This window comes from Antechinus flavipes, chromosome 2 (genome assembly GCF_016432865.1).
Source record: "Antechinus flavipes isolate AdamAnt ecotype Samford, QLD, Australia chromosome 2, AdamAnt_v2, whole genome shotgun sequence".
NCBI classification, from domain to species: Eukaryota; Metazoa; Chordata; class Mammalia; order Dasyuromorphia; family Dasyuridae; genus Antechinus; species Antechinus flavipes.
In genome coordinates, this window is record NC_067399.1 from 323,201,210 (window position 1) to 323,216,216 (window position 15,007).

The following is a 15,007-nucleotide window of genomic DNA, read 5'->3' on the forward strand; positions in this document are numbered from 1 at the left end:
TGTATCCCAGCCCTAACTAGATGCTACCAAGCATCTACACAATGCACAAAATATTTGTGTGTCAAATTAAGCTGAATTGATGTAGTTGATCTGAGGACTATTCTAATTTTAAATTCCAATGATTTTATGATTTTTCCCCACTACTAAAAATTAAAAGAGATGGGCAAATATTACCTTTTAAACCAATAAAATGTCAGGTGGTGAAGTATTTAGCCATTAGAATGATGAAACTTGGCTCTTCAGGACTATGCCAAGAAATAAATCCCATAGAGAATAGGAAACAGAAAAAAAACACCCCAAAATTTAAAAAATGGGGGAGCAGTATTGGAGTAGAATTCATCCTCTATAGCAATGGTTCTTAACCTGGTCTAAGATAACTTTAAATATAGATAGATAGATAGACAGATTGTGTATTTATATGTATAGCTAGATATAGATAGAAAACTACTTCATTAAAATTAGTATCTTCTAATCTCAAGTATTCTTTATTATTCTAAGAGGACCAACTAATACATTATTTGTGGTGTTGTAAACTGATCCAATCATCCTGGAGAGCAATTAGGATCTATGCCCAAAGGGATATCAAACTCTGCATATCCTTTGATCCAGCAGTGTGCTTATTGGGTCTAGATTCCAAAGACATCATACAAAAGGGGAAAGGACCCACATGTGCAAAAATGTTTGTAGTACTCATTTTTGTAGCAGCAAGAAACTGGAAAATGAATGAATGCCCATCAGTTGGGGAATTACTGAATAAGTTATGGCATATGAATGTAATGGAATCAGCACAACGATTTCAGAAAGGCCTAGAGAGATTTATGTAAACTGATGCTAAATGGAGTAGAACCAAGAGAACATGGAATACAGCAACCACAAGATTATGCAATGATCAACTCTGATGGATTTGGCTCTTTTCTACAAGGAGATGATTTAGGCTAATTGCAATAGATTTATGATGGAGAGAGCCCCCTATATACAGAAAGAAGACTATGGGGACTGAATGTGGATCGCAACATAGTATTTTCCCCTTTTTTGTTGTTGTTTGCTTTTTTTTCTTTCATTTTTTTCCTTTTTCATCTGATTTTTCTTGTACAGAATGATAAATGTGGAAATATATTTAGAAGAATTGCGCATATTTAACTTATATTGGATTACTTGCTGTCTAGGGAAGGGTGATGAAGGAAGGGAGGGAGAAAAAATTGGAACACAAGATTGCAAGGGTGAATGTTGAAAACTTTTTTTTTTGCATGTATTTTGAAAATAAAAAGCTCTTATTTTTATTATTTTTATTTTTTATTTATTTATTTATAAAAAGCTATTATTAAAAATTAAAAACCAAAACCCAAAAACCTACCTACCAAACTCCAAGGGCTGGTCTGCAAATGGAAAAGTTATAGAGATAAGAAAATGGACAAATGTAGATTAGTTTTAACCTCATTAAAGAGCAAGAGTTGAAGGTCTGAAGTGAGTAGGAAATCAATCTAAATGTAAAAGAGATATGAAGGAAGAGCCTCCCAAGGTGGAATGGAGAAAGCTCTTTAGGTGAAGTTCAAAAAAGATTCCGATTCAATTCCCTGCAAACAAAGAAACTGCTTTCTTTCAGCTTTCTTACTAAATCCTGAATGGAGGGTGGATTATTACCTATCAGAACACACCCGTCTGTCTTAGCCTGTCCAATGAAATTTACGTTCTCTTCACTTGAGGAGAATTGTACGTTCACGGTTAATCGACAGGTGCTTCTCACCAATGGTTGAATCTGACACCGGCCAATGGGCTTAGGGGGAAGGGTTGATCCATGGGTTTGAGAATGAGAAACCAGAAGGGGGGGGGCGGAGACTCTCCTGCGGAGGAGGCGTGCTTTCTTTAGGGATGGAGAGTAGATGGGAGGGGAGCAGTTGAGGGGCGGGTAGCAGGGGGAAAGGATATTTCCAATCAGAACTAGTATAACCTGTGGACCCAGGATTTCTGTGGCCAATGGGAAGGGAAGCTGGCAGAAACCGGGCGTTGGAGGTGGGGCAGTAGTCCCCGCCTGCTACCCGGTCCTCCATCCCCGCCCCAGTTAGTCCGCAGGGTTGGGCGGGGCGGAGTGGGTGTCAGGTGGTCCTGGGCGTGCAGCCTGGGCTAGGAAGACAGGACGAAAGGGGTGGGGAGGGGAGTAGAGAAGGGAGGACTGAGGAACCGGGAGCGGCTCTGGGCAGGAGAGCTGGCAGCGCTGGCTTCATGATCGGGTTCTCTCCCACCCAATACCCCTCCCACCCCACCACCCCTGTGTGGTGGAGGTAAAACAGGAGGAGGAGGAGGAAGAAGAGGTGGAAGAGGGAAGGCGGGGGATCCGGCCCGGCCCCTGTGCTACAGTAAGGGCTCTTTGGGCCGGGACATCTCGAGGGCTTCTCCCTCCACATCCCCTACCCCGTCCCCCAGTCCTGCCCTATTCCGCCACCTTCCACTCTACCTGCAGCCGCCGCTGCTTTCGGGGGAGGGGTCCCCCAGCTTCCGCGGAGCCGCATGAACAATAGGCAGCGGCGGCTCCTGCGCTCCATGGATCTCCCGCTCCATGGATCCCTCCCGCGCGCTTCTCGGCTGCCTGGCGAGCGCTGCTGCCGTCGCCCCGCCCGGGGAGGATGGAGCCGGGGCCGGGGGCGAGGAGGAGGAGGAAGAGGAAGAAGAGGAGGGGGCGGCGGTGGCCGTGGCAGTAGCAGAGGAGCTGGGCTCCGAGCCACCACTGCCCTTCTGGACCGCGGTGTTCGACTACGAGGCTGCGGGCGAGGACGAGCTGACCCTGCGGCTGGGCGATGTGGTGGAAGTGCTGTCCAAGGACTCGCAGGTGTCCGGCGACGAGGGCTGGTGGACTGGGCAGCTGAACCAGCGGGTGGGCATCTTCCCCAGCAACTACGTGACCCCTCGGAGCGCCTTCTCCAGCCGCTGCCAGCCCGGCGGGGAAGACCCCAGCTGCTACCCAGCCATCCACTGTAAGGACAAGGCGGGACAGACAGTCAAAAGACTGGAGGGTTGGAAATGCCGCGGTGGACGGGAGGGGCCTGGCCCTAGTGGGTGGATTGGGGCAGGAAGGTTGCTGGGAGTGGGGGTAGGTTACCCCTGGGAAAGCAACTAACCTAGCTGGTGCGCGCTTGCGCCGGGTGCAGGGGCTTGGTAGTGTCATAGATAAGATCCATGGTGCGCAGGCCGATTCTTGTATCTCACTCAGGCTTTGGGCCTTCTCAGTTTTGATGGGACTACCACCTACTGTGACTTACCCCTCACAAAGTCAAGTCCTAGTTAGGGGAGCCTTTCACCCTGTACTGTGCAAGTGGCTAATAGTAAACTCATAACGACTTAGGTGTTTAAAGTAATCTTAGAGGTTATCTAGTATACTACTCCTTTTTACAACATTCAGAATCCATGAAAAAATGACTTGCCTAAGGTCACACAGCTACTAATGGAGCTGGTGCTCTTTTCATGACATCAATATTGTGAGGATCTTAGTCATCAGATCCACTAACCTCCTCTTCTCCACCCTGCATAGGCATTTGCTGTAAGGAAGATTGGGGAGTCCAAGGCAGGGTTGAGTTGAAAAGTTCATTGAATCCCAGGTTTCTTCAAAGCTAAAACATCTGTGAAATATTGTATAGTTTTTTTTTTTTTTGACTCATTTCTACAGCAAAGAAGCTGTATCTTCAGGGGCCTCATTGGGTGAATGATGTCCCAAGAAGTGATGAGTTGGGAAAATGTATCTCAATTTCAAAGTTCTTTGCCTGAATTCCAGTTCTTTAACTCACCTGCTGTTTGTTGTTGTTGTTTTTTAGTCTGCGATTTAAAGAACTTTTAGAAATATTTCTTGCTCTCTCTGCCTACAGTAATACTTGTTTTTTAAAACAAGTTTTTCTCATGATAAATCATGATCAATAGTTATCCATAGTATTCTTCTCACTGTCCTGAATTTTCAGTTATCCTCAGTCCTTTGCCCACATCTGATAACTCCGTGGACCTAAATTACCACTGGAATCTCAGCCAATGCTAGTCATTTTTTAAAAGACAGAAGGCAAAAATTACAAGATTTAAAAAAAAATCTGAAATGCTTCTTTGGATGCTTTGACTTTTTTTTTTTTTTTTAAATTGAAAAGGCCATGAGAGCACCTAAGTTCAAATACTACCTCTGGTTTTTTTTTTCTTGAGGCATTTGGGGTTAAGTGGCTTGCCCAGGGTCACAGAGCTAGAAGTATTAAATGTCTGAAGCGGTATTTGAATTCAGGTCCTTCTGACTTCAGGGCCAGTACTGTATCCATTTTCCCATCTACCTGCCCCTACCTCTCATACTTAGGGTCTTGATAGTTTTAAAGTCACCTGATCTTTTGGACTATCAGTTTCCTTCTTTGTAAAGAAAAAGGTCCCTTTTGAAGGTATTTTCAAGTTATAAATTTAGAATCACAAGTATTGAATATTTTTACTTCTTATTAACATTTACAACATATTTCATATCCCAGTTGACCTTTAGAATAAAAGGAAAACACAGGTTCTTAGCAAGAATGTTGTTATCAGTACTTAAATGTTCAGTGTTTAACTTAATCTCTATTGTGAAACTACTCTCTTGGCTCTTGGTTTGTAACTTATTTCCACAAAAGTAGTTTATAATTTGGTCCTATATATATACTTATATCCTATGTGATGGTGGAAATTTAGAACAAAATCAGAAATCGTTCATTCTTTTCTTCTTTTTGACCTCAATTTGGGATCTCCAAAAGTTTTAACCTCCCCTCATTGCTTCTTTGAATTTATCACTACATATGGCTTCATCTTGATCTTTATAATTTTTGAATCTGAAAAGAATTCTTGTGAATGATGTTCAAGTATTAAGTCCATTGGGCTAAAAGCCTGCTGAGAGCTGCATGCTGTCAGATGTATTTAATGGCAAACTTGGTAATATGGCAGAGAAAGAAGTGAATGAGCATGTTAGATGACCCTGGTCATTTTAGTGACTAAAATCAGAGTTTGATGTTTTCTGTTTCTGAAATCTTTGATCATTATTAGGGTCTGCCTAAAATTAAGATAGAGAGAACTCAGGATACAATGAACCTGACTCATAGCAGATTCTTAATAAATGTTTATCTAATTGAATTGCACCTAAATTCTTGGAAAAGTTTGAATTGAGTATTTAGTTCATACTAAAAAGTTCATTTTTCTTCATTGTCTTCCATTCCATGGCTTCTGAAATATGTTGCTGTGGTCTGCACTGGATAGATATGAAGATAAAAATGATCCTGAGTTCTATGAATAGGTACATTGCCATTGTATCATTTTAGGAGTTTTTCCTCTACTAAAAACAGAAGAGTCAAATTTGGGTCTTACAAGATTCCCCCAGAATAAAACTGATTGAGCTTTAGTAGTGAAGAAGATCCAGGAAATAGAGTGATTCTCATCTTGTTCACAAAGATGGGAAGAATTGACTTTGTTCAGTGGACTTTGAGGAATGTTACTGGAATAAATACCTTTTGGAGACTGAGGTCATATAGTTCTAGACAAAACTCTTGTGAATTCTTTCCTTTGGTCCTAATCATGTTTCTGGAGATTGACAGCAAGTGGGTGTTGTCCTTTAGAAGTTATCAGTCCTAGGTGGTCATTTTATATTATATAGAAAATAAAAATGGACATCTATGTCACCAGAAACCTGGGGGTGGGATAAAATTACTAATAATTCTTTCTTTGGACTACCTCAGAATTTTTTCTGGATAGATGTCCATTTGTGATTGAACTTTAAGAACATTGTGTGGAAAATCTTAAAGTGTAACAACTCCGCTAGCATCCAGGACACCCCAGAATAAGCTAAAGTCAGGATAAGCAAAAGTCCCTAATCTTTATTCTTGGTCCCCTTATGCAGGATTGAACAGGATGGAAGCAGAATCTCTGCGACCACCATCCCCCTCTTCTACTACCAAGTGTATGACCCTGGCTAGCTTTTACTCCACCTCCTAGTCCCTCCTACAATCCTCTATACACCAATCATTGAGCCAGTATGGATAGTGGAAAGGACCATTTTCCAAGCATATGCCCATAGAGTATTGTCCAATCAGTAGTTAGCCTCAAGTTCTCAGCAGTCCTGACCTCAGTGTATCAATCCAATAGTTTCAGTCCTCTACATCAAAGAACTTGAGGACTATACATTTTAGTTTTGAATGTTGGTGTTTTAAAATAAAATTTTCTCATCATCAAACTCTATTCAAATATGGATGACAAGAATTCCCCAAGTTTTGTTTGATTAAGAAATTCAATTCAACAAACATCTGTTCAATACTTACTTTGTACAAAAGCACTTGTTAGTTCTGGGATCTACAAAGACCCTTCCCTCCAACGGTTTTTGCCTCTTATTTGACTAGGAACTTCTATTTGACTAGAAGATTCAATATAAGTAAGAGTAAATACAAAATACACATAAAGTAATACAAGTAATTTCAAGGAGAGAAAGTGCTAATGATCAGAAAGATGAGGAAAGGTTGTGTGTAGCAACTAAATTGTGCTTTGAAGAAATGTAGAGGTTGTGAGAGGCTGAAGTGAGGAGGAAGGGCAGTCTGGCCTTAGGGGCCACTTAGGCAAATGTACAGAGGGAGAAGATGAAATATGTACAGAAAATGTACATATGTACATATCACGTACAGGAAATGTCTGGCTAGAGGGAAGTTTGACTGAAACAGAGTCTGGAGAGGAGAATAATATGCAACAATACTTGAGAAATACTGAGGAGTCAAAATGTGGAGGACTTTGAGTGCTAGGCTGAGGAAATTTTTTTTCAGAAACAATAGATACTGGATTTTTGAGTGGGGAGGTGACATGATCAAATCTTAATTGTAAGAATATTTAGCAGAAGTGTGAAGATGGTTTAGAAAAGGAAGATACTAGAAGAGGAAAGATCCAGGGAGGCTGTTTTGAATAATTAAGTTATTGATACTATCATCTTACAGTGTTATTTCACTTTTAACTTTATGGAGTACACACATATCTATTACTTTATATACAATAGAGTAAGTTTTTATTTTATTTATAGTCAACCTAAGTAATAGAGTTTGGTTCCCAGTAGGTTTGACATATATAACCCAGAGGCTTTTCTTAATGATTAAAAAAAAAAAAATCTTTTGTTTAAATTGTTTTATTGCGCTCTCTAGTCCAGTGGACTAATTTTTTTTTTCCTGACAAGAAATGTTTTTCTTTTTCTTTCAAATAGAGCATACATTCAGTGTATTTGCTAACGTACACTTTTATTATTATATGAGTAGAAAACAAAAAGGAGGTTTCAATATACTTTATATTTTAATTATGAGCATCTTTAAGTATTTCTTTGTAGAATGAGCAAATTCTAGGGAATCTTCAGCTCACTTGCTCTGAGCATGCTAAAATGTGTTTGTATTATTGCACATGATCTGGAGAGTGGGGAATATAACCCAACCCCCAAATGAAACAAATATGGTTTTTATTTTATGAAAGTTTACTGAGCTGCAGCTTGTGTTGAAAATTTCATGACTTGATTCCTGTTTAAAACCAGCACTAAAATTTTATAAGAACAGAAAAGAAAAGTTAATTTTGCAAAATAATAAGCCATAATCTCCCCCCAAAAATATCAGTGAAGTGTCTTCTTAGAAAAAGTCATTTTTCATTGTTATTATTTTTCATATATTCTCTTATTCAACCTGGTCATCAATCTCAAAGTTAACACAGAACGCACGTAATGTTTCCATAAAATATGAAACAAGAAACTAAAGTTTTTATAACCAAAGAAGTGTTTACTGCATTTTTTCCATGTAGTCTTCTTTCTCTTTCTTTTTCTTCTGAATGATGGAACCTGAGGAGCTGTTCCTTCAGCACCCACAGCAGCATCTGCACAATTGACATTGATAAAATTCTGCCTTTCTGAATATCAATAAATTAACATGCATTTATTAAGTGTCCACTGTGTAACAGACACTATTCTGTGTTCTGGGGCTACAAATGCAAAAACTGAAGTAATTTCTAACAGAAGGAATTAACATTCTATTGAGGAGAAAATGTGTGTGTGTGTGTGTGTGTGTGTGTGTGTGTGTGTGTGTGTGTATGTGCATGCATTTCAGTGTACTGAAATAATATAAATAGCAAATAGAAAGTATTAAAATTCAAGTTTACTATTAGCTAAAAACATTATCTAAGTATTGAAGAAAAAGAGTATATCTATCAGGTGGCGATGTGGACAAAAATCATTCCAGGCATGGTGTATATAGTCAGTGCAAAGGTATAAATATGAAAGATGGAATATTTTGAGAAAAAAAAGTCAGGTGGCTGGATTTCAGAATGTGGTATAGAGAGTAATGTACAATGAGACTGGCAAGATAGATTGAGACTAGGCTAGGAAGGGCTTTCAAAGCCTTTCTGTTTTATCTTACAGGCAATTAGGAGCCATTGGAGTTGATTGAGCAAGGTGGTGAAGGTCTGTGCTTAAGGAAAATACTTTGGATAGAGTGTATAGGATGGGCTGGAATGGAGAGAAACTTGAGGTTGTTACAAACATCTAAGTTAGTGGTGATAAGGTAATAATAGTATGAGTAGACAGGAGAGGTTAGATTTTGATTTTAGAAATGGCATAATTTGGCAATTGATTAGATGTATGAAGTGAGGGAGAGTGACAAAAGACAATTCCATTATTACAAGCCTAAGAGACTTGGAGAATGATGGTGCCTTTAGCAGAAATAGGGAAGTTTAGAAGAGGGGAAGGTTTGGGGGAAATGACTTCAGTTTTGGACATATTTGATTTATAATGCAGAGATTGGCAACTTACAACTGGAGAGCCTGTCTTCAAACTAAGAATAGTTTTTATATTTTTTAAATGCAAAAAAGGAGACCTACTGTAGTTTGAAGACACTTGTTTTGTGTTTGAGATATTTCTGGGATATAAAGTTTGAAATGTACCATAGGCAGTTAATTATGGAGAGCTGAAGCTCAGATGAGAGATTGGGACAGGATATATAGAACCCCATGACTTAATTAAGAGAGAATAAATGGACTGCATTTTTTCAGTAAAGGCCAGTTGAAGTTAGTCAACTGAGTCTTAGTCAGCTGAGATTAAGGTCAATAGGTTTCTTTTCCTTTTTTTTTTTTAATAAGGTTGAAACTTTTAAGCATTTTCCTTCTTTTGGACAAGGCACACCATCTTTCTGCATCTTAAATGCAGAAAAGTCAACTAATTTTATTTTAAGAGTGGTTTCTGCATAAACTGCCAATCATATAACAAAATTGAGATGAAAGGAAGGCAATGTTAAGACATGAAAGCTATACCTTAAACAAGGGAGAATGATTTATAAAGTCTTTGAAAATCATCAGTAGTTAGAACAAAAGAGAAGGTGATTACACTTGTGCACTAATGGCCTTACTGACACACTGTTTGGAAAGGAATAATGTCTGTATATAAGTCATCTGCCAAGTGGCTTAGGAATAATTCTGAATTTTATTTCTAAATTTTTTATTTCAAGAGATTTTGTATCTGGTCTTTGCTTTTATTTTTATGTCTCAATTTATTTGTTGCTTTTTCTTGAAAAATTGAATTCACTAATTTTTTTAATATTGAAAAGCCTGTAGGATGATTAATGAGATCATAGATTTAGAACTGAACCTATAAAATCACCTGATCTAATTCACTTGTTATATTTTCAAGGAAATTGAGGCTAAGAAATGTTAAATGACTGCCATAACTTCACCAGGGTGTTAAGTGTCAGAGTTAGTACTTGATCTCAGATTTTCTGACTCCAAATACAATGTTCTTTTCATTATCCTCACAGTATTTTCCAAACTGTAAGCATAATGGAAAAGTGAAATATTATTTTTTCAATCCTTGATTTTCTGTGTGTTACACAGCAAATTTCACCCTAGATTCTTCTATATGAGTTTTATTGTGTCAGTATTTTATTTAAAAATATTTTAGCACTAATGGGGTTACTATAGAGAAGAAGATAATGATAATTGTAGTAGTGATGATTTGAACAATATATATAATATATGTATATGTTTATGTATATATTTGCTTATATGTATATAAGCAAAGTATTTTATATACTTTAATTGAACCTCACAATAACTCTGTGAGTATGGTACTGTAGGCATTATTCTCATTTTACTGATAAGAAAATTCACCCTGAGAGATTTAGTGATTTACCCATGGTTACACAATTAGGAGGTTTCAGAAGTAGGAAGAAATCAGATTTTCCTGACTATCCATTATGCCTTGCTGCCTCCTGATTGATCCCCTCAACAACCCTGTGAGGTAGATATTATTATTACCCCTAATTTATAAATGAGGAGACATTGGTATCTTACCTAGGACCACTCAGCTAGAAATTACTTAAGGTGTATTTGAGTTAAATTTTTTTCCTGACTCCTGACTCCAGATCTTGTGTTGTATCCTAGAGGCATAGTTCCCTCCAGTTCTAAATCTATAATTTCATTAATTATCTTGGCTACCTCAAAATTAACAAATATAACTCTGCAAGGGCAAACAGTAAGTCAGGACTTCTTATAATTAAGTAGAAGGTCCTTTGTGTTATCCCAGTTTCTTGCAGTGATTCTCTTAGACATGAATGCTGTGTAATATGTGTAAGATTATGCATTAAAGTTTTAGTTGGCCTCCTGCAACTACCAGCTTTGTAAGACCATTGCTTTGCAGCAGTTTGGCAAATAGCCACATCAGCCACTCACTAAGAGAGAAGAATTGCCTAAGCAGCAACAGAGCAAGGAAATTATGCTGATTCTATTCATTTGTCCACAGCAAACATGAGCTAGGTTTAAAAGCCATTAGTGACTCTTAGGCTTCATGTGTGTGTGTATTAATATAAGTGAATGTATATATTTATGTATATGTATGTATGTATATTGCGTATATACACATATACAGAGAGAACAAGTGAACACTGTTTTACAAAGACTTGTATAAAGTGATCCTCAAATAAAAATAAAGTAGGTAGTGCCTTTCTCCTTGCCTTTCCCTCTTAAAATCCCTGGCTTCTTCAAGACATTGCTCAGGTGCCATCTTCCATGTTTCCATGTAAACATTAAATTGCTAGAAATGTATTATCATTGCCATAATTATCATCATCATCATCATCGCCACCTTCCTCTTCCTCTTTCACTTCTACCTCCTTTTCCTCATCATTGTTCTCTTCTAGCTAGTTGTTCTGTTAACCATTCATCTTGATTAGATTGAGGAATGATTCTCTTTTTCATGAGAATCCCATTGCTGTATGATAAGCAGGAAGTATCAGATGTTAATTTACATAGCAAAATCAAAAGAAAGTTTTGCTCTGAAAGAAGGAACTTACATTGTGGTTGAGAAACTACAAGGGGATATTTCTTAACTGTAGTTTTCCTGTGCCTGGATTACCCTCCCTACTCTCTTCTTGGAATAGGTTGGTTTCCTTATATGGTCTTCTCAAGTATAATTTCTAAGAAGTTTCTCCAATTCTTTCCCTCCTTATAAGGTTCTGGTACCAACACCTAATAATTTTATTTTCATATACTTATTTATATGTGCATGTTGTTTCCTTTTATCAAATGTAAACTCCTTAAGAGTAAATATTGTTTTGCTTTTACTTTTTATATCCCTAGCGCCTACAAAATGCTTGTTGATTTATTGATTGATTTAAAATTCAACATGTCTTAAAAGAACTCATATCCTCCCTTTCAATGTAGTGAATGGAGAGCTTGCCTTGGATCTTAGGTTCAATTTTGCTTCTGACATATATTGCCTATGCGTCTCTGGCCAAGTCATTTGACCTTTTAATGATAGAGTCAACTTTTTTCTTATTTAAACTTATTTCCTTATTTAAATATTTTTTTAGATGATTATACTATCGCAACTCACACCTCTGCTTCCTATCTATACTCCTTCTAACTGCCCTAATAATGAGAAAGTTTTTAGGAATCATAAATATCATTTTCCCATGTAGTAATAAAAAATTTAACTTTATCAAATCCCTTATTTCTTTTTTATGCTTCTTTTGTATTTCGTATTTGAAAGTTAAGTTTTTTATTTAGTTCTGGTATTTTTATTAGGATTGCTTAGAAGTACCCTATTTCACTGAATGCCCATTTTTCTCCCTCCTCCCCCCCATGCAGGATTAAACTCAGTTTTGCTGGGTGGATGAATGATAGAATCAATTCTTAAGACTCGGAGCTGCAGATCTGCCTTGGAAGAAAGAGTTTGCTCATTTGAGAATTCCCTGCATTAAGGAAATCTTAGATCCATCCTCTATTACCTTTATCTCCCCATTTCCTGACCTCACTTCAGATTCAGTTCTTTTCCAGATTTCCCTATTTCTACTGAAGGCACCACCATTCTTCCAATTGCTTTAGAATCTTTCTTAGCTCTTCCCTCCCTTCACCCTCAAAGTCCAACTAGTTGTCAAATCTTGCCAGTCTTATTTTCACAACAACTCTCATATCTGTTTCATATTCTCCACCCAGACAGTTATTGTGATAGCTCAGGCCCTCATCACCACTCTAGGAGACTATTACAAGAGGGCTTCCATTCCCTCTTGTCTCTAAAAAGATAAAACTCATATCTGATTATGTCATTTACCTGTGTAGTAACTTCTATTGCTTATAGGATAAAATATAAACTCAGCCTGACAATTACTTATTTATTTTTTGAGAAAATAATAGTTTTAATTGTTTTGCCAATTACATGTAAAGAAAGTTTAAAAAAATTTTTTTTTAAATTTTGAGTTCCACATTTTTCCCTTCTTCACTTACCTCCCCTCTCCCTGAGAGAGTAAACAATTTGATATAATTTATACATTTTGTAATCATGCGAAACATATTTCAATATTAGTTATGTTATGAAGAAAGACAAAAAAATCCACAAAAATATGAAAGAACATGAAAAATACTATGCTTTTGATCTTCAACCTAACATCTAGACCTCTTTCTAATATGGTTCCTCCTTATCTTTTTAGGCATATTGCACATTATTTTCATTGATACACTTTATACTTCAGCAAAAGTGACCTACATGCTGTTCCCCAAATTCAGCATTACATTTCTCCACCTTATTTCTTTGCACAGCCTGGCATTGATTTCTGAAGAGTGCTCTCTCCTTTTTCCCTCTTAGAATCCCTAACTTCTTCAAGGCATAGCTCACATACCATCTCTTATGGAAACTCCTGAATCACTTAGCAGTTAGTGCTTTCTCTCTCCTAAAATTATTATGTATACAGAACCATTTACATGGAGTATCCCTGCCTTTCCCCTTTCCCCTCTGTAGAAAATAATCTTTTCAAGGGCAGGAGTTTCTTTTTAAATTTTTTTTCTGTCCCTAGCTCTTAGTAAAATATTTTCCAAGTGATTAATAAAGGTTGATAGCTTTTATTGAATTTAAGCTATGTTCTTGCTCCTCCCTCCTCTTCCCCCAATTTGTCTTGTTTGAAGCCTGAGTGCATCCTTTATGTGTAATTACTAAGTATTTTTTTTTCTTTTTTTTCTTTAAAGATCTTGCTTTGAGGGTAGCGCCTATATGGCAGTCAACAACTTTAATTCATGTTCTCAGCTCTGCACAAACATTATAATTCATCCTATATGAAGCTTTGGTGTCATGGCATTAGAAGGAAATTGTGTTTTTAAAGGAGAATCAGTGTAGAAATGTGGTTCTTGTGAAGTCTAGGGCCAAGTTAAATAGATAGCACTAGTAATACAGATTATTACTGGTCTACAATTTCTTGTGTTAAATTTTAGAATTGCCATTATTGTTTCTCTTTATAAATATTACTGAAATAGTTAATAACAATAAAAATCTCCATGTGAGATTTCCATGATTAAAATCAGTGGTCTATCTACAAATTGATGATTAAATGATTTATTTCAGAATAATTTTGACTTAATGCCTCTGTCTCTTCTATTTTCCTTGTCCAGTATTAGAGATTGACTTTGCAGAGCTGACCCTGGAGGAGATCATTGGCATTGGGGGTTTTGGAAAGGTGTATCGAGCTTTTTGGGCTGGAGAAGAAGTTGCCGTGAAAGCTGCTCGCCATGACCCTGATGAGGACATCAGTCAGACAATAGAAAATGTTCGTCAGGAAGCCAAACTTTTTGCCATGCTAAAGCACCCTAACATCATTGCTCTGAGGGGGGTGTGCCTGAAAGAACCCAATCTCTGTTTGATTATGGAATTTGCCCGTGGAGGGTCCTTGAATCGAGTGTTATCGGGGAAGAGGATCCCTCCTGACATATTGGTGAACTGGGCTGTGCAGATTGCGAGGGGCATGAACTACCTGCATGATGAAGCGATAGTCCCCATCATCCATCGGGACCTCAAATCCAGTAACAGTAAGTCTGGTGGAAGAGTGGGGGGGAAGGAAGTTCATGGAGCCAAATGAGATCCATGGATAAAATGGATTCTGATGTATTTGTGATAAAATTACACACAGAAAGCAGCCTATTTGAGTGAATATGAGGGGGTTTGAGTACTAGGGAAGAATAGAGCACATATGGAAATGGAACAAACACTATGCATCATTGGTATTTGGTAGTTATGTCATATAATGCATATGGTGTTATCAAATTCTCTTTGCTACTTTAAATTTCTTTTTTTGTGGATCATTATTTAAAAAAGACATTTGTGAATTCGTTTACATACTTCTCAAAAGGGAGTAGGTACATTATCTAAACCACCCAGAGTATTTTGCACATAATAGGCATTTAATAAATGCTTGTTAAATGAATCCATTCTTGTTTGCTTGTAATTTTAAAGGAATCGTCCAATAGTGCATACTTGGGCAATTTTAGGTAGCCTACAGATGTTATATATTCTCATAACTATCTGGTGACTATCCAACAGATAATCCAAAGGTACTGTAAGTTTGTAAGGCATTCTGAATTCATACATTGAAATAGCAAAATGTATGACTTAAATGTTTTGACTTAAATGAGATTCTAAAACATGTCACCCTTGCCCTTGGGGTCCTGGCTAGATGAATTCAAAGACTGGGAATGCCCTTCTGTTGGAATTTGT

At 37.5% G+C, this 15,007-nt stretch overlaps 1 protein-coding gene across 1 annotated transcript in view; it reads left to right on the forward strand.

Annotated features, from left to right (window-relative positions):
• Window positions 1-1,395: 1,395 nt before the first annotated feature.
• MAP3K9 (mitogen-activated protein kinase kinase kinase 9) overlaps window positions 1,396-15,007 on the forward strand; it is a 118,486-nt gene continuing 104,874 nt past the window's right edge. The window contains exons 1-2 of the mRNA XM_051977681.1: window positions 1,396-2,969; window positions 13,909-14,322. Of these exons, the coding sequence (XP_051833641.1) occupies window positions 2,555-2,969; window positions 13,909-14,322 (829 nt within the window). The 5' untranslated portion in view covers window positions 1,396-2,554. The remainder of the gene's footprint in view (window positions 2,970-13,908; window positions 14,323-15,007) is intronic.